Source organism: Aaosphaeria arxii, assembly GCF_010015735.1.
Source record: "Aaosphaeria arxii CBS 175.79 unplaced genomic scaffold BU24scaffold_4, whole genome shotgun sequence".
NCBI lineage: Eukaryota > Fungi > Ascomycota > Dothideomycetes > Pleosporales > Aaosphaeria > Aaosphaeria arxii.
This window is the reverse complement of record NW_022983477.1, coordinates 3,606,091-3,623,340: the sequence shown is the minus strand read 5'-3', so window position 1 is coordinate 3,623,340 and position 17,250 is coordinate 3,606,091. Positions and strand designations below refer to the sequence as shown.

The 17,250-nt window shown below is 49.6% G+C and overlaps 8 protein-coding genes across 8 annotated transcripts; 5 read left to right on the top strand and 3 right to left on the bottom strand.

The window, feature by feature from the left end:
- Positions 1–667: 667 nt before the first annotated feature.
- BU24DRAFT_409622 (para-aminobenzoate synthase) lies at positions 668–5,553 on the top strand (the record flags this gene model as incomplete). Its single annotated transcript, XM_033525933.1, has 3 exons — positions 668–1,629; positions 1,681–2,080; positions 2,830–5,553. 3 exons carry the CDS (start codon positions 668–670, stop codon positions 5,551–5,553), a joined length of 4,086 nt encoding a protein of 1,361 aa, XP_033384868.1.
- Positions 5,554–5,584: 31 nt separating this feature from the next.
- On the bottom strand, positions 5,585–7,277 carry BU24DRAFT_422876 (uncharacterized protein). The gene is made up of 3 exons (XM_033528098.1): positions 7,222–7,277; positions 6,399–7,166; positions 5,585–6,335 (listed from the first exon to the last, which is right to left on the bottom strand). The coding sequence occupies exons 2-3, from the start codon at positions 6,930–6,932 to the stop codon at positions 5,967–5,969; spliced, it is 903 nt and encodes a 300-aa protein (XP_033384867.1). The 5' UTR covers positions 6,933–7,166; positions 7,222–7,277; the 3' UTR covers positions 5,585–5,966.
- An 814-nt stretch (positions 7,278–8,091) lies between these two features.
- BU24DRAFT_422875 (transport protein-like protein sec22) lies at positions 8,092–9,205 on the top strand. The gene is made up of 5 exons (XM_033528097.1): positions 8,092–8,214; positions 8,280–8,314; positions 8,366–8,475; positions 8,556–8,961; positions 9,017–9,205. Exons 1-5 carry the CDS (start codon positions 8,181–8,183, stop codon positions 9,077–9,079), a joined length of 648 nt encoding a protein of 215 aa, XP_033384866.1. The 5' UTR covers positions 8,092–8,180; the 3' UTR covers positions 9,080–9,205.
- Positions 9,206–9,526: 321 nt separating this feature from the next.
- On the top strand, positions 9,527–10,755 carry BU24DRAFT_492593 (alpha/beta-hydrolase). Its single transcript, XM_033533903.1, has 2 exons — positions 9,527–10,271; positions 10,341–10,755. The coding sequence occupies exons 1-2, from the start codon at positions 9,864–9,866 to the stop codon at positions 10,674–10,676; spliced, it is 744 nt and encodes a 247-aa protein (XP_033384865.1). The 5' UTR covers positions 9,527–9,863; the 3' UTR covers positions 10,677–10,755.
- A 220-nt stretch (positions 10,756–10,975) lies between these two features.
- On the top strand, positions 10,976–12,968 carry BU24DRAFT_492592 (amidase; the record flags this gene model as incomplete). Its single annotated transcript, XM_033533902.1, has 4 exons — positions 10,976–11,592; positions 11,650–12,657; positions 12,709–12,796; positions 12,850–12,968. The coding sequence occupies exons 1-4, from the start codon at positions 11,167–11,169 to the stop codon at positions 12,966–12,968; spliced, it is 1,641 nt and encodes a 546-aa protein (XP_033384864.1). The 5' UTR covers positions 10,976–11,166.
- On the bottom strand, positions 12,909–14,504 carry BU24DRAFT_203634 (uncharacterized protein). The gene has a single exon (XM_033521855.1). The coding sequence runs from the start codon at positions 14,065–14,067 to the stop codon at positions 13,081–13,083; it is 987 nt and encodes a 328-aa protein (XP_033384863.1). The 5' UTR covers positions 14,068–14,504; the 3' UTR covers positions 12,909–13,080.
- Positions 14,505–14,861: 357 nt separating this feature from the next.
- BU24DRAFT_451027 (uncharacterized protein) lies at positions 14,862–15,851 on the bottom strand. The gene is made up of 2 exons (XM_033531073.1): positions 15,740–15,851; positions 14,862–15,679 (listed from the first exon to the last, which is right to left on the bottom strand). Exons 1-2 carry the CDS (start codon positions 15,764–15,766, stop codon positions 15,038–15,040), a joined length of 669 nt encoding a protein of 222 aa, XP_033384862.1. The 5' UTR covers positions 15,767–15,851; the 3' UTR covers positions 14,862–15,037.
- Positions 15,852–16,124: 273 nt separating this feature from the next.
- On the top strand, positions 16,125–17,249 carry BU24DRAFT_391811 (retinol dehydrogenase 12; the record flags this gene model as incomplete). Its single annotated transcript, XM_033525125.1, has 1 exon — positions 16,125–17,249. Exon 1 carries the CDS (start codon positions 16,197–16,199, stop codon positions 17,247–17,249), a length of 1,053 nt encoding a protein of 350 aa, XP_033384861.1. The 5' UTR covers positions 16,125–16,196.
- Between the last annotated feature and the right edge of the window lies 1 nt (position 17,250).

Sequence of the window (17,250 nt, the reverse complement as noted above, 5' to 3'; positions counted from 1 at the left end):
TGTTAATTAGTGCGTAGGCGTACCTGAATCCGTACCGCGACGCCCGTCTGCTCGATTCAGAAAAGGCTACAGCCCACACACGTCATCACACGATACGCATACAACGATAATATACCATCGTCTCCACCATCTAAAAGACGAGCCACTAACGTTAAGAACGTTTCCTACAAAGACAAACTCGTCCAAACGTGAACGCGGCCGAGTCGGACATCCCATCGGATCCGAGGTAGCAAAGTCCACGAACTCGGTGCCTAACGTCGAGTTCCACTAAGCATCTTAACCCAAAAGGGCAACGGTGTACCAGTTTCAATTGTACCGATCGTAATATTTTCCGGGTACGCGGATGGTTTTGGCAAAGGAATATGTTGTCATAAGATGATACGAAGAAGAGTTTGACGTAGAGGGACTTAGAGGGTGGGCTCGACTTTTGGATTTAAAGTGGAAGAGGAGCAGCCTTTTCAGGTGGCGGCTCATTTGAGATTGATATCACTTCCTATCATCGTGGGCTTCATAGCTTTCACTATCAGATCCTGATATCTGTCACATTGGTTTAGATGTATTGAAGGCATCTCTTCTATTAATACACCAACGAGGCTTCACACTACTATCAGTGAAACAAAACTCTCAGCACCACCGCCGAAGCCGATTCCAATTCGGTTTGGACATCATGCCGACATCTAACGTCTTTGCCAGAGCTGCTGGCTGGATTGCAAGAGAGATCGGCCTTGTTGCAATGAGCAAAGCAGGGAAAGACGTCTACATTCTCATCTTCACTCGCTTCCTCCGCCTTGTCGCTTTCGGGGCTATCGCACTTATCCTCGCTCGATTCTTCGAAGAACTCGGGTTCTCTGATGAACAGATTGGTCTTTTCATGACCCTAACGCTACTCGGAGATGTTGCTGTCAGTCTGCTCTTGACGCTGGTGGCTGATGAATTGGGCCGCAGGAAGACATTACTTTTAGGTTCCTTCCTGATGTCCATGTCTGGCGTCGTCTTCGCAACTACGAGCAATTACATCGCTTTACTCATAGCTGCCATCCTTGGCGTCATCAGTCCTACAGGAAACGAGATCGGACCTTTCAGGGCAATCGAGGAATCTACTCTCGCCCACTTGGTACACGAGGATTCGAGAGCAGAGGTCTTCACATGGCATGTGGTTTTCGCTGCATTGGGGACGTCGACGGGTCTCGCTGTCGGTGGCCAAGCTGTTGATCGGTTGCAAGGCCTTGAAGGTTGGACACCACTGGACGCATACCGTGGTATATTCTGGATATACACACTTATAGGGCTCATCAAAGCACTTTGCCAGCTCTTTCTGGGCCGGCGTTGCGAAAAGGATGAGGTCGTCGACGACCATGCCGAATCTTCAACAGCTGGGGAACGTGAGGCTCTTCTCGGTAAAGCGCAGAGATCCCAGCCAACACATTCACCCAAACCCAAGGCGAAGAGCCGGAATCCATTCACCACACTCTCCAAACCAAGTCGCACTGTCTTGCTCAAGTTATGTAGCTTGTTCTTTTTCGACTCCTTGGGCAGTGGTATGGTGTCGTTCACTTTGATCAATTGGTTCATGCAACGAAAGTTCCACATTGGTTCGGATAAGCTTGGAGGTATCATGTCAGCGACGTGGTAAGTGTCTATGCTGGTCATCATAACGTCAGAATTATTGACGAAATGTAGGATATTATCAACACTCGGAACCGTCTTCGCGTCCTCGTTAGCAAGGCGTTTGGGCCTCATACAGGCAATGATAGTCACGCATCTCCCAAGTGCTATCTTTCTAGGGCTTTTGCCAGCTGCTCCGAACTTGGGCTGGACAATCTTTCTGCTGGCTGCTCGCTCATTGATGAGTTCGATGGATCAGGCGCCTCGGTCAGCGTTCCTCTCGCTTGTGGTATTGCCAGAGGAGCGAACGGCAGTCATGGGGATTGTGAACATCATGAAGACCTTTGCTCAGAGCAGCGGTCCAACTGTGACTGGTATTCTAGCTGGCCGAGACCACTTTTGGGTTGCTTTTGTCGTGGCTGGGTCTGTCAAAGCGGCGTATGATCTTGGCCTGCTGACATTCTTCGCTGGCAGGGTCCACAAGCCGAGGGTCGCCGCAAAGGAGCCAGGAGAGTCCCCAGAGGGCGTTTCAGCGGGGGAAACGGCTTGAGACGCGAGGGAGATCTAGTTGACGATCTTTTTCGAGAATGGAATTTGGGTGGCAAATTGTAACAGAAACGAGACGAGTTGAAGGTCGTAGTTCCTGGAGATCATTTGCTCTGTATGGGGGACAGTGGAGGTTTCCCATCGGGTTGTGCCCTTGAGCTAATCCAAATGTAAACTAGTGTTGGACCCTGACCCAAAAGAGGGTAACTGCAGCGATAAGCGGTCCGATGTTGCTCACTCATCTTTACAGAGTAACTAGAAGCCTTTTCTTCTTCTTCTTTCATTCTTTAATTGTTCTTTCCTCCTTCCTATTCCTATTCCCGCTCCCATAATCCATACTCTCTCTCTCTACCAGACCATACTGCGACCTCGTTCCCTCATTGTCCCTCACTGTGTTTCTTTGATAGTGCTTCATTCTCGTTATCTCCTTTGTTTCGTGCTTCATCGGAGTCACACAACCGCGATTCAGCCCTATCGAAGTTTTGTCCCACATTTTTTCCTCCGGCCCGACAGGAACTCAGGGTCCTCATTCCTCCTCTCCGGTCTTTCCCTTGATTTATTGCCCGCAATTGTCGCCGAGTTACTGCACTCTCTTCTATCGACTCAATTGACTTTTGAAGCAATCGTCTTGGTCGGGTTCGCCCGCTTGTGAGCGATAGCATCGTAATATTATATCAGCCCGGTGCTTCCCTTTTCTCTGGTTCAACCTCCGACGCAGGACACTTCTTGGACACAATGTCGCCTGCATTGCTCGCCAGGAAAGCCAGGATTCTATACCTGGATGCCTACGATTCATTCTCAAACAACATCGTTTCTTTGGTCGAGGAGACACTAGATGCCGAAGTCACATCCATATACATCGATGATAGGAACTTTTCGAACTTAGATGCAACGACCAAACAAAAAAAGTTCGAAGAGTTTCTGCAAAACTTCGATGGAGTCATTGCCGGACCTGGACCAGGTTGGCCCAACAATGATCAAGATGTTGGCCTTATGAAAGAACTCTGGGCTCTCGCAGACAATCATGTACTACCAGTGCTTGGTATCTGCCTCGGATTCCAGTCACTTGCTTTGGCTTTTGGCGCGGAAATGGAGCGACTTAATGAACCGAGGCATGGATTAGTCGCAGAGATTCTGCACAATTCAACTTCGATCTTTGAGGGTGTCGATGAACTCCGCGCAACACAGTATCATTCTTTAACGGCCAACATCGGACATCCTATCCAGACAACACGAGCTGTCCGATATCCACGGCAGCTCTGGGACCCAACCGAGAAATGTCCAAAGCTCGAACCATTGGCGTGGGATTTTGACAATCGTAATAACGGCGCCGTACTGATGGCTGTACGGCACACCGAGAAGCCCTTCTATGGCGTACAGTTCCACCCTGAATCCATCTGCACGAACTCAGAAGGGACTCGACTTTTCCAAAATTGGTGGGCCGATGCGCAGACTTTCAATCTAAAGCGCTCGGTAAATCGAGCCGCTCCGGCTCCAGTGACAGTCGATGATCAGAAGATTGCGAGGACGCGAAGTAACAGTGGTGCTGCGGCACTAGCCCACATGATGGCCCATGGAGATGATAAAACACTTCCAGACCTACCCCCGGAGATCGTGCATTGCAAGACAACTGGTAGCGGTCGACTTACAGTCGCCGACGTTTGTGAAGTTTTCGATATTCCCCGTAACGAGGCCATAATACTAGAGTCCGGTCTTCAGGCGGACCTTCTCCCTCTAAAGGTCGGCACAGGGCGTTACAGTATCTTGGGATTGATCATTCCAGGAGAAACTCTTCGCTTGCACTACTATAGTACGACACAAACCCTGCAACTGATCAATGGCCACGGCAGTGTGCACTGGGAATCTTCAGTCAGCGATCCCTGGGAGTACCTGAGAACAATCATGCAACATCTTAAACCGAAGCAAACACCATCTGGATCAACGCTTGCGCCATTCTGGGGAGGGCTGATGGGATATGCCTCATACGAAGCTGGGCTTGACACGATCAATGTTAAGCCACAAAACAGAGCACAGTGTCCGGATATCTGTTTTGCATATATCACGAGAAGCATTGTATTCGACCATCAGCTGAAGAAGATATATGTCCAGAGCATACGCGGCCAAGATGATAAGGCGTGGATAGCCGATGCAGCGGAACAGATCTATGAGGCTGCAGGGCGCAAGAGCGCTCAGTCCTCGCCTAATCATACACCCATGTCAAAAGCCGACCCATTTGAGACGGACTATCAACTTAATGACTACCTGGCATCCTGCAAACTGAAACTGGCAGAGGGTGAACAGTACCGTAATGCTGTCGCCCAATGCCAAGAATACATTGCAGATGGGCAGAGCTATGAATTGTGTTTGACCACCCAGAACGAGATTCGAACATGCAACCCAAAACTCGACACAGCGGACAATAACGAACTCTCCTGGAAGATATACCAGCGCCTCACGAAGCACAATCCGGCCCCCTTCAGCGCCTACATTCGATTACACAATGTCCACGTCCTCAGTTCATCACCGGAACGCTACATCAGCTGGGATCGCAACCAAACTGCACAGTGCCGCCCGATCAAAGGAACTGTGCGGAAACTTCCAGGTACGACGCGCGAAGATGCTGTGACGATTCTCTCCTCCTCGAAAGAACGAGCCGAGAATCTTATGATCGTCGACTTAGTACGCCACCAACTTCACCGCGTCTATGGTTCTGGAAATGTCAACGTCAGCCAGCTTATGGAGATCGAGGAGTATGAGACGCTCTGGCAGCTTGTCTCTGTCGTCAATGCCATCCCACCTGGTGTGCAGAAGCCCCGTACCCCTGAAGAGTGGCAGGATGTGGGCGACTACGTTTCGAACCAGAAGGTAGAAACCAACGAAGACATGTTGGGTTTCGATGCTTTCGTGCAGAGTCTCCCACCTGGTAGCATGACGGGCGCACCGAAGAAGCGAAGCTGCGAGATTCTCGAAGAAGTTGAGGGCCAAAAGCCCCGTGGCATATACTCGGGCGTTCTCGGATATTTGGACGTCGGCGGAGCAGGAGACTTCTCTGTCGTTATCCGTACCGCTATCAAGATCGACGACGAGGATCCTGCCGCGGAAGAACAAGTCTGGAAGATTGGCGCTGGAGGCGCCGTCACAAGCCAGAGCACTCCAGAAGGCGAGTACGAAGAGATGAAGGGTAAATTTCTGAGTACTGGCCGCGCTTTTGAACATTCATCACCAACCAACAAGGCGGACGAAGTACCGGAAATTTCTACCGCCACGATGGCCTTCCTGACTGGAGGTCGAGGCACGGCATGGACACCTGGCGACATCCTCCGTGCAGTTCAGGAACTGCAACCACTCGTAGACCAAGAGAGAAGGAGGATAAACGACGAGCGTGATGAATTAGACCAATAGATGGTGTCTACCTTTTTACTGCATTGCATTTGATATGGCACCAGCATCAATACTTTGGCGATGCGCTCATTTGGCGGGGTTTTTCTTTCTTGTTTTACTTTCGTTACACACCATATCTCCTTGAACGGAGAATTGCATATCTTATAGATTTAGAGAGATACTCCCCAGTTCTAGCGACATAGACTGCTAGAACCAGCTTCCTCAACGAAGGTTTCCGAATGTAATATGAATATATGATAAACCATACTCAATCACTCCCCCTCGAATCATCCTGACGTTTCTCATTCCTTCATGTCAGTCACACTGTTCCCCCGACGTTACGGTAAGAGACGCTTGAATCCATAACCCCCAGGCTCCAGGCTTTAAAATAATTTCTAACACAATTGGGTATCTCACAGCTCCTCGCACAACCATTAGTCCTTCGACGCCTTAGTCTCCTTATATGTGTCGGGATCCAGATTCTGGCCCCACCACAGCTCTTTCTCCCTCTCTTTCCATTCGTCGAACGTCCCATTCGCGCGATCAATCATCGCCTGGTCAGCATCCGCCTGCCACTTCTTCGTGCGGCGGCCGTTCCTCAGATCATTCTGGAATCTCGCGATATCGGAGCGGAACGGGTCGTAACTGATGGTGAATTCCTTCGGACGAGGGATGTCCGTTTCGCCGGCCTCGATTAGCGAGAGCAGATCCTTGTTCGCCTGTGTTGGAGGCAGAAGATTAATCAATTCGGTTTTGTCGGCAGGTGTGAGTGAGTCCCAGGCTTGCGGTTCGAGAAGCATGTGCTGTGTCGTGTTTGTTAGACAACGATGCCCACATTGTCTGAATACATGGGGATAAAGACTTACAAAGAGGTCGTGAGTTGCGAGACGGCTTCTTACGTTCGTCGTCAAGTAGACAGGGTCGTAGGAAAGCCTTGTGTTCGAAGCTTTTCCTTTGGTAGTAGCGGGTTTCTTCGGTTGTGCAGGTGCGACCGCGTCCTGTAGACGTTCGGGCGCTTTGCGAGTGCGACTCGGACGAGTGCTGACCCGCGGTGGCGGAGGCGTCTTCTTCTTCCTGGGTGTGGCACGCTTCGTCGGTTTTGCGGACTTATTGGGCTTGTTGTCGATATCTTCTAGGCCGGCTACGGAAGGGGAGCGTTTTCGGTCTTCAGATGGGGTTTGGGTGGCGTCTTTGGGTTCCTCCGGGGTGGTGGGGTTGTTTGGGTTCTCTGAACTTGGGATAATTGAGTCGTTGCCATTGCTTTCCATGGCGTTGTCATCGCCAGGGATGTTGGCAGGTTCATTTGGTTTATCTGACTGCTCTTCTGTTGCTACAACTTCCATTGGGGAGCCTTCATTGCTCGAACTCTGAGCCGCCTTGTCATGATCCTCGCTCTTCATGCTGATAAGCTGGGGCAAGGGAGAGGCCCAGTCCGCAAGCTTGCTTGACCGTAATATTTCCCCGAGGGAGGAGTGCGATATCCTGGATCGACTTGGTAATGGCGATAAGGCCGGGACGCTTGGTTACGTCGCGTTTGAGATACCTTCCTGGAAATGAATCACTCGCTCACTTATCGATAGCACTAGAAATCTATCTAATCGTAACGAAGTCGAGATAATCGCATTAAACTGCTCACGCGTGATCAGCGATAAATTTCGAAAATGCGTTGAAAGTAGGGCGTTACAGGTCGACGTTGGCGAGATAGACGAAAGTCCTTTGCTTGGATGTAACGCGCTGCGCCGTGATTTCGTTGACTTCGATCCTAATCGGAGTTTGCTGAGTCACGAAGCAGATCCAAGACGGGTTGTGGAACGACGAAGTTGTTTCTCGTACGTTTTGTTGACTGTGTCGGCGTGTGTCTTATGATGCGCATGCCCTTTCGCTTGTTTGTATACGTTCGTGGCGAGTGAAGGAATGGTACGGTTGGTGACTGTTGAGCGCTAGTACAATTACCCTATTAAGCTACGATGACGAACATTGAGAGCTCATGCTACTGGAGTTTACGCCGCGTCTACTGAGGTTTTATTGTATTGATTTGTATTGCTAAATTGCAAATCTCCCTTTGGAGACAATTCTCTGGTATCACATTCCATTACTTCTTGATTGTCTCGGCCGGAGCGTGGGACTGATTCAAGAAACTTCCAACGGGATTTTGATTTGATTTCAGAGCTATACTACTTATCACTCATTAATTGGGAATCAGAGCGCTCAATATCCATCCTGACAGGCTGCGCAGCGATTTGTCTGAAAAGTATATACGATATGTCCTTCATCAAAGGAATGCTGTGGCGGGCAGTTAAAGAAGATGCAATGCGCCGATCGTATCAGATTTCTTTGAAAGGGCACTTGCACTGTAAAAATATGTCGAAGTGATTCATGCTCCTTTCTACTTCGTTTGTTTGTGCTTATAATTTATGGAAAAGAGGTCTTTGTTACCTTTCCGGATATCTATTTGTGTGAGAAGGACGTTCGTTATTCTGGACTTTTGGCTGGCCCGAGCTCCGTAGTTTCCGCATCATCACCATAACTTCTGGCCAGTGCCGGCCTACGACACGTAGCCTTTAATACACCACAACGCCTCGATCCCACTCCTCATACCTCCGCCTATTCCAAACTCACACTTGCGCCTTGTCACCTTCTACACAACCATGATTCGACATACCCTGATAGCGCGGATCGACGGTACGGCAGCATTGCAACTACGTCGAGGAAGTCGAGAGAACCTGGCATAGCTAATACACCTGCAGGCCTAATTCTGGTAACGTCGAGCGATAATGGAGAGGTTTGAGCCTCCAGAATTATCCGAAACGTATATAAGACTTACTCTTTACAGGTAGATGCTGCGCTCAACGAAGCCAAGGGAAAGCTCAAGCTCATCCTTCGCCGTCTCAACGCCAATGCAGAGCCCCAGGCCACCATTGAGGATGGTCCCTATACCGCCCAGTATGTTTCTTTCTTAAAGAAATACCCAGGAACATTAGCGCTTTGGGTCAAGTTGTATTGCTTGCTGACGCACAACTTAGTTATATAATGAAGAACGACCTATGCTTCTTCTGCATATGCGACAAATCATACCCTCGAAAGCTCGCATTCACATACCTCTCCGATATTTCCTCCGAGTTCACCAACACCTACAACTCTACACAATACGGAGCATCATCATGTCGGGCCTATCAATACATGGAATTTGACACATTCATCCAAAAGACCAATAAGACCTACCAAGACACCCGCGCCACACAAAATTTCGACAGATTGAACGACGAACTCAAAGACGTCACAAAAGTAATGACCAAGAACATCGAGGACCTTTTATATCGCGGCGATAGCCTTGAGCGCATGGGCGATATGTCGAGCAGATTGAGGGAAGACAGCAGGAAATACAAGAAAGCAGCCGTGCGGATCAACTGGGAACTGCTTCTGAAGCAGGTGAGTCATGCCGTCCAAATCAATGATATGTGTGCATCACTAATCTCTTATACAGTACGGTCCCTTTGGTGCTCTTGCGTTCATAATAATTGTGTTTATCTGGTGGCGATTCTTCTGAGTGGCACCTTGTATCTTGAGTTTATATCATGCTGAGGGTAAGCGCCCCTACGGCCTAGAGCCAAGTGTAATGTGATTTAGGAAATATGTAGTATACCCCAACTAAAGATGTAATCAAGTTCACTTATGTGTGTTGTTCTGCGTTGTGCAATCGTCCTGCTTGAGGACTTACTTTCTCAGCTGGCTTACTGGAGCTTCATTATCAATTCCATTACACTAACTGACTACAGTGAAAGATGAATGTGAAGCAACGAGTTCTGTACCTAGTTATTATTCCTCGAAATCCATAATTAATGGAGTCTAGTTCCATGCGTAAAGTGGGGATTGAAACCTCACACGTCAACAATGGTGGAGTGCACCAACACCAGTGCAAGTAGGTCCGACATCAAATGATTGCCTAGTACCAAACCAGACCATGCGATTGCAACAATGGAACCCTCTATGCCAACTTAGTGCTGATTGAGATCATTGGCGTCCGCGACCTTGTTTGACCGCCTCACCCCCAGCTTACGGGTAGGATCCTTACCTTCCTTCCCGTACGATATGTCATGATTGAGATTCCGACACTGTGATGCCGTTAGTGAGATGCTGTTGTCTCATGATCCGACTCCAGCCCCAGGACAATTATATAAAGGCTTTAACATCGTCACATCGAATGTCCAATCTGTCTGAGTTCGTCCCTTGATTTACCTTCAATATCTCATCTATCCCACTACAAAGAGTAACTCCTTCCTTGTACCACAACCCATCTACTTGATTGAAACACATTGCAAGCATTATTCAACATGAGCAAACCTCAAATCGTCCTTGTACCTGGAGCCTGGCATTCTCCAGACGCCTTCTCCACCGTCACCTCCCAGCTCGAATCCAACGGCTACACCGTTCATACGAGACAATTGCCATCCGTGGGTAACGACAACCCACCAAAGGACCTCACCGAAGATGTCAATGCTCTTCAAGAATTAGTCACCAAGGCAATTGGCACTGGAAACGAAGTGATCGTGGCCCCGCACAGTTGGGCTGGCATCATCACGGGCAGCGCGTTGACAGGCTTCGGCAAGAAGCAGCGTGAAGAGAAGGGCGAGAAGGGAGGCGTGGTGACATGTGCGTACATGTGTGCCTTCATTGTGCCGGAAGGTGTTAGTCTGCACGATGCCGCCGGTGGAGTAATACCGCCGTGGTACGCGCACGAGGTACGTTGAACGGGACATGGATTGATCCATCGGATCTTGCACGCGTCGCTGATCATCATCCATTTTTAGGATCCGTACACCGTTGTCAAGGACGGCAGCGTGTTCTACAATGACCTTCCGGAGGAGCAGTCAAAACACTGGCAGTCGCAGTTGCAGACTCATAGCTACGCTACCCAGGCCGCACCGGCGACGGGTGCGTCGTGGAAGGAGATTCCAACTCGCTACCTGCTGTGTGAGGACGATCAGGCAATTCCTGCCTTTGCGCAAGAGTTGATGGCCAATGGAGTCAAGGAGGCTGGAGGTGATATTGAAGTGGAGAGGATCAAGACAAGTCATTCACCGTTCTTGTCGAGACCTGATTTGGTAGTAAACTGGATCCGAAGGGTTGCTGGAGAGACAATTTGAAGAACAGGATGAGAACGGAAACAGTAGTATATAATATGAGAACATTGAATATGTAATTGCGTCCAACAACGCATATCAGAAATTTGATCAAAGTCTCAAGTGCCCCTTGCGAGTATCTGACATTACAATGCAATTACCCCGTAGATCTAAACGCACTGTTGTGTAACAGCAATACGATGTGGACGAAGGTGTGTACCCCACACGTAACGGGTAACAAAGGATGGAGGTGCAGCAGCGGGGTACTCGAGGGTTCCGACCAACGGTTCCCAAAACGTCGGCTCCCGCCCCCCTTGCATTCCATCTACCGGATCCCCAATCGGTACAGTGGGCATGCCTCACATATGCGGTAGGACAGATGAGCAGTGTTACGAGGATAATTTGCATATAATCGGATGCACAACGCCGATTATGCTATCAGAGTCATGATATACCGAGTCACCTCTGGGCCTCCTTCTTAGACCCCTCTGAACCTCTCCCGACACTAACTATCATGGCCGCCTCTGCCTCTATCGCCGGATGGGAGCAGCTCGCTGCCTCAAAGCGTGACGCCGTCGCCGCTAAGATCCCCTCGGAATGGCGTCTCCCGTCCTCGCTGAGCAGTCAGATCTCAGAAACGTCCAAGATCAGCGTGCTGTCGTTTCCCAGAGAGAGCAAGATTCTCACGGAGAAAGAATTAGATCTGACGGAGAACTACGATGCCACGAGCCTGATCGAATTGATGAGCACGGGAAAGGAGAAGAGCTATGATGTGACATTGGCATTTTGTAAGAGGGCTGCCATCGCCCAGCAATGCGTGAATTGCTTGACGGAGATCTTCTTCGATGAGGCACTTCAGAGGGCGAGGCAGTGTGATGAATACCTTGAGAAAGAAGGGAAGCCTATAGGGCCTCTGCATGGTCTACCGATCAGCTTGAAAGTATGCAATTTTCATTATTATCAACATCACTGATCATCATGTGCTGAGAACATGAAGGATTCATTCAACGTGAAAGGGGTACATGCTACCATCGGATACGTCTCGTTTCTCGCCAACCCCCCAGCTCAATTCAATTCTGCCTTGGTAGACATACTCTTCCAAGCAGGAGCTGTGTTCTACGTGAAGACGAACCTTCCGCAAACGATGATGACGGCCGACTCTCATAACAACATCTTTGGGCGTACATTGAATCCCAATAACTTGTCTTTGACAGCCGGTGGCAGTACAGGTGGAGAAGGCGCCTTGATCAAGATGCGAGGAAGTGTACTGGGGCTCACGACCGACATTGCAGGCAGCACCAGGATTCCGGCCTTGTGCAATGGCATTAGTGCATTGAAGCCGACCGCGAGTAGATTGCCGTTTATGGGCAAGGTTGCACCGGGACGTGTAGTAAGCCCAGGGAGCGTGTTGCCAGCGATTGGTCCCGCAGGAGTGTCGATACGTGACCTGGAGCTGCTGATGAAGACGGCTATCGACAGCCACCCATGGCATTACGATGCCAATGTGCTCAACGTACCGTGGAGAAAAGTCGAGCCTCCCAAAGTGCCACTACGATTCGGCTTGATTCGAGGGCATCCGAGACGCCCACTCCACCCTCCTATCGCTCGAGCCTTGCACACTGCGGCCACGATGCTCAAGGAAGCTGGGCACACAATTGTGCTACTCGATGACAAGATTCCAGACCTTTGGGAGACCGCACTGCTCACGTGGAAGATGTTCGATCTTGATCCCAAGAAGACACCCAAGCAGCATGTCAACGCATCAGGAGAGCCGTGGGTTCCCTCCATACCAACAGCAGCATTCGCAGAACTTAAGGACTGGGTGGCGTCGCTCAATGAACTCTGGGATACCAACCTGGAGCGGGCTAAGATCTTGAACACATATCGTGAACTAGTCGTGGAGAACAAGCTCGATGCTATCTTATTGCCGGGATACCAGACCACAGCGGTTCCGCACGACACTTTTGGGGTACCAATCTATACAATGCTGGTGAACTTTCTGAATGTAAGCGTTCGTCTGTATTGCACGAGCATCATGTACTAACCAAATCTGTAGTATCCAGCATGTATCTTGCCTTTCCTTAAGGCAGATAAGCAGTCTGACGCGCCATTTATCAACAAAGACGCAAATTACGAGCCGCCCTGTAAGTCGCAATCTACTTTTGGTTCCTGCCCAGTTGGGCTAACTGCTTGTTAGACGAGCCTGAAAAGGTCGAAGGAGCACCTGGTGCTGTCCAAGTGATGGGATTGCCAATGATGGATGAAGAATTGCTGGAGATTGTGAAGGTGGTGGAGCAGGTATTGGTAAAGGGCTAGAGTAGGACTGTTTCACCAGGCTGATCTTGCAGATCTAGCGATATGGCATAATTCATAGCTGTCGTAAATTGCCTGGTGTGGCTACCATAGATGCCCTCGTATCCAACTTCTTTCACACCTTTTCTGGCCATTCAGGTCCAATCACATAGTCTTCCCACTTTTCCGAGCCCATCCATCGACTCCAGTTCGTACTAACAGTCCTGCTCCCCGGGTTCGGTTTTGCAACCAAGTGCACGCAATTCACAGTATCCCCCCGACTAACGTGCATACTGATAGAGCCACCACAAGTGTTGCGCAGGATCTGATTGATTGGCGCGTCGTCGTGGCACCAAACATCAGCATAAGAACCTTCAGGGAACACGATGCGTGATTCCAGCTTTTGCATACGACCTGGTTTCGGAGAAAGGATCGTTCGCACAAGCCGCGCAAGGGCGCGTGGGGCTGCTGCTGCAGTGCAGAGTGGAAAGGGTGGCAGAGACTTCATATACTGCCTGATAAAAGGGCTACTCATTCGTAGTCTCATCGGCCTGGGGGGTAGTGATGGATTGATCGCATTGATAAAAGGCGTGGGCTGTGGAGAAGAGGCCTTCGGTATGTTGTAGTATCCGGATATGTATACAGCCTTTGCCTGGGAGAGAAGAAAAGGATAGAGCTCTTTGAGTACCAGGACTCCGTAAGGATAGGTAAGGTACAGCGCCAATCCCCCATTGTCTTTTCCTGGACGCCTGTTCCTCATGTAATCGCTAAGTTCCGCATAGATCATGCCGCAGGACTGCATCAGCGCCTGAGGAGCATAGTAGGGGGAGCTTTGGTGACATGTCTCGTTCAATTCATTGTCGACATCTAGGCTGATGCTGGGAGGATCCGATAATGACAAGAGTTTGGAATCATAGCCGTAGCGAAAGAGGGGGCTGTAGTCGCGAGGAACGCCTGGAATCTCAGCCCTTGCTGTGTCTTTGATGTTGTGCCCAAACACAGTTAGTGGTGCTGCTGTGATGGTGAGGACATTTGCGTCTGCTAGACAATAATCATATATTTGCAGTCGTATTTCAGTAGGAAGTCCCAGAAGGAAGCTATGTTGGTTGCTTTGGTCTAACATCCTGAAGTGGTTGTGGTGGGAGTAGAAGAGGTGATGGAGGTGACGTATGCTACAGTGGGAGCTATGCTGTGCAGCTGAGCCTGAACCGGATGTTGATGGATACTGGATGGAATAATGCGGATGAGGTCGTGTTTGTGAATATGCTCGAATAATGTATGGGCGTCGTTTTTATTTTGTGTCTGTCTCTACACTTACAACATCATGAGACTTTCCAAAAGATCTTTTCCTAGATGAAAGGTTGGGGAAGGGATGCTGGCGTGAAGAGAGTACCGTACCATGAATGAGGTACTCATGCCATAGTTACCTTAGGCTAAGAGCGCGTGACTTGAACCAATACCCCAAGCACCCCAGAGTGCCCAGATTCCAATAATAATGACAATTGAGTGCCACCAACCATGGAATAGGGCGAGTAGGGGCTGGATTAATCAAATGTTTATTGGGGTTTAGCGGGGAAACACACACGACTCTCGTCGCACCTTTTCAATGACCAAGGGCCATTCATCTGATCATCCAACCTTTATGGTCATGCAGCACCACTTGGTCTGTTACATCGGTACCTAATTCTGGTCTATTTATCGGTCACAGTCAAGTTGGTTTTTTTATTTTGTAGGTCACGACGGTAGCAAACAGCTCACCATTCACCAACTCATTGCGTCATTCAGCTGAGTGGCCACAGTCAGTCCCATCGTGTCCGTATTTCATGCAGTGCTCAAGCGAGTCCTTCGTGTAAGAGCTCCGCCGGCCGGACTTCACCAACGATAAGAATGCATGAACAACTTAGTTTCAAGATAACAAGTAGATCCAAATTCATCGATGATCTTGCTGTTATTGAACGTGGAATTACTCATATACTCTTCTTGGGTATCAAAATTCGGGATGCTCGATCCACATAGCCGAATGAGTCTGGCTGCACCTCGAGCTTGCTGTGAGCAAAAGAAATGCCACATGTAGATGAATCTCAGGCTTCCCATCATCTATCTCGCCTCCTTGGATCCCTACTCGCATCGTATGTGTTACCTGCGGTCGGCGGCGATATTGTACGGCCGGCAGGGCCAGAGATGCTGCTCCTTCGCTGCTGATCCGTGACAGTCCGGGGGTCGCTCGCTTGTGCACCACCCATCTGGATATCGCCATCAGCATCACGTTCGTCCGACGCCAACGCCAGTCCTCGCGTCAGTGGTTCCGAGACTCCATGCGCTTGGTTCGTAATGGGGAGAATGCCATCGTTCTTGTTGGGTTCTTCTTCCAACGCCTTCTTGATCTTCCCGTATGTGACTTTCACGCTCTCTGGGAGATCAGGACCTGCGGCTACTCTCTTCATATGGTCTGGGCCCCCAAGAGGCAAGAATGTGACACGTCTTTGGTGATTATGTCCACGAGGTTCTTGCGGTTCCAAAGGTAGTACTTCAGCATGAGTGAAGGAGTCAATGCCCTTGAACGAGGGTGCACTCTTGCTGCCCTCTGGTTGACGAGTGTTGAAAAAATATGCTATGTCCTTATCGATACGGACTTGTCGACTCTCACGAACGTCCGGAGGGAGTGGACCCAAGAATGAGCTTGTTCTATTTGTATTTGTCTTTTCCGGACTTTCTCCATTCACCTGATCGACATCCTAGGCGCCATGTTAGCACGTAAAGGCGAGGTAGTATTGCACCTCTTGACATAGGCATACACGCTCGGTCATATTGGCGTCTGCCATAGCTGTAAGCGTTCTCCACTATATGCAGTCTTTTCTTTTCGTTCCAGAGTTATAACGCCGTACAACTTAGTAAGTGGTACATCGTATTAGGTAGCACAGATCAAGATGGAGAGTGTGGTGTGGAGAGTCAAGACGCGACTACTAATCGGGACGCTAGCCTCTCTAGGTGTGCGCGTCATTATAATTACTTTCACCACCGATTCAATTGCAGTACTGACCTCAAGACATTATTGCAAAGAATAGGTAACGTCATGTTTTTGTTTATATATGTAGACATTGTATATATAACCACAATTATTATCTATACTCTCTTAATATACATACCAATCCCATGCATTTTGCGCTCTTTGGTCGAAGAGCTATAATACCAGCAATTGCTAAAGTCCAATCGTATCGACCCATCACTGCATTTCTTCACACTCGTCCCATCATGATGAATGCCGCCGTAGATGCGGTCAAGTCCACCGTTGCTGAGAACTTTGGCAAAATGATCCCAGCCCACGATGCCGCATCAAAAGACTCACAATTCTCTCTCGAACAAGTTCCAGACCTCTCTGGAAAAGTAGCAGTAGTCACAGGAGGGTCCGAGGGCATTGGCTACGGATGCACGCACACTCTTCTCTCTCACAATATCTCGAAACTCTTCATCATCTCCAAGTCCGAGGATGTAGTCAAGGACGCACTTGACGCCATCAAGACCGAAATGGGTGAGGCCGCTGCTAAGAAAGTCGAGTGGCTTCAGTGCGACCTATCAGACTGGGAGGCAACAGGAAAGACAGCATTCACCATCACCGAGAAAACCGACCGCGTGGACATCCTCATCAACAACGCCGCAAGGGGCATAATGACCGCCCAGAAGGACAAGAACGGAGTCGATCTGCACATGTCAGGAAACCATATCGGCCATGTCATCCTAACAAGCCACCTCCTCCCTCTCCTCAAAGACACTGCCAAAAAGGGAGACAAAGTCCGCATCGTGAACCTGTCCTCGAACGCCCACCAGAACGCCCCCAAAGACACAAAATTCGAAAGCCTGGAGGAACTGAACCAGGATCTCGGTCCAATGGCTCAGTACGGAAGGACGAAACTGGCTACCCTTTTGTACTCCAAATATCTCAATCGCCACCTCACTTCCAACTTCCCAAATATTCTGGCGAACGCCACGCACCCCGGTTTCGTGGATACGCGTCAGTCGAGCGAACTCATCCTTGAGGCGTATCCGCTGGGTGGATATGCGATGACGCATGGTCTCAATCCGTTCAAGAAGACACAGTTCGAGGGGGCGGTTTCGACGATGTTTGCAGCGACAGTGACGGATAAAAGTGGACAGTATATTTGTCCGCCGGCGATCGTGGAGAAAGGTAGTGATTTGGCAAATGACGATGCACTGGGAGAACAGTTGATGGATTTGACATGGAAGATCGTGAAGGAGAAAACGAAGAAGTCTTCCGCTGATCAGGGATGTCCTTTCAAGGAACATTGAA

Bases quoted from the DNA above. Each gene is read 5' to 3' on its own strand.
- BU24DRAFT_422876 (XM_033528098.1), bottom strand. From the start codon at position 6,932: ATGAAGAGCGAGGATCATGACAAGGCGGCTCAGAGTTCGAGCAATGAA. The intron at 6,336-6,398 runs GTAAGTCTTTAT...AACACGACACAG, and splicing joins TCGCAACTCACGACCTCTTT to CACATGCTTCTCGAACCGCA.
- BU24DRAFT_422875 (XM_033528097.1), top strand. From the start codon at position 8,181: ATGATTCGACATACCCTGATAGCGCGGATCGACG. The intron at 8,215-8,279 runs GTACGGCAGCAT...ATACACCTGCAG, and splicing joins CCTGATAGCGCGGATCGACG to GCCTAATTCTGGTAACGTCG. The intron at 8,962-9,016 runs GTGAGTCATGCC...TCTCTTATACAG, and splicing joins GGGAACTGCTTCTGAAGCAG to TACGGTCCCTTTGGTGCTCT.
- BU24DRAFT_492593 (XM_033533903.1), top strand. From the start codon at position 9,864: ATGAGCAAACCTCAAATCGTCCTTGTACCTGGAGCCTGGCATTCTCCA. The intron at 10,272-10,340 runs GTACGTTGAACG...ATCCATTTTTAG, and splicing joins CGCCGTGGTACGCGCACGAG to GATCCGTACACCGTTGTCAA.
- BU24DRAFT_203634 (XM_033521855.1), bottom strand. From the start codon at position 14,067: ATGTTAGACCAAAGCAACCAACATAGCTTCCTTCTGGGACTTCCTACT.
- BU24DRAFT_451027 (XM_033531073.1), bottom strand. From the start codon at position 15,766: ATGGCAGACGCCAATATGACCGAGCGT. The intron at 15,680-15,739 runs GTATGCCTATGT...CATGGCGCCTAG, and splicing joins ACGCCAATATGACCGAGCGT to GATGTCGATCAGGTGAATGG.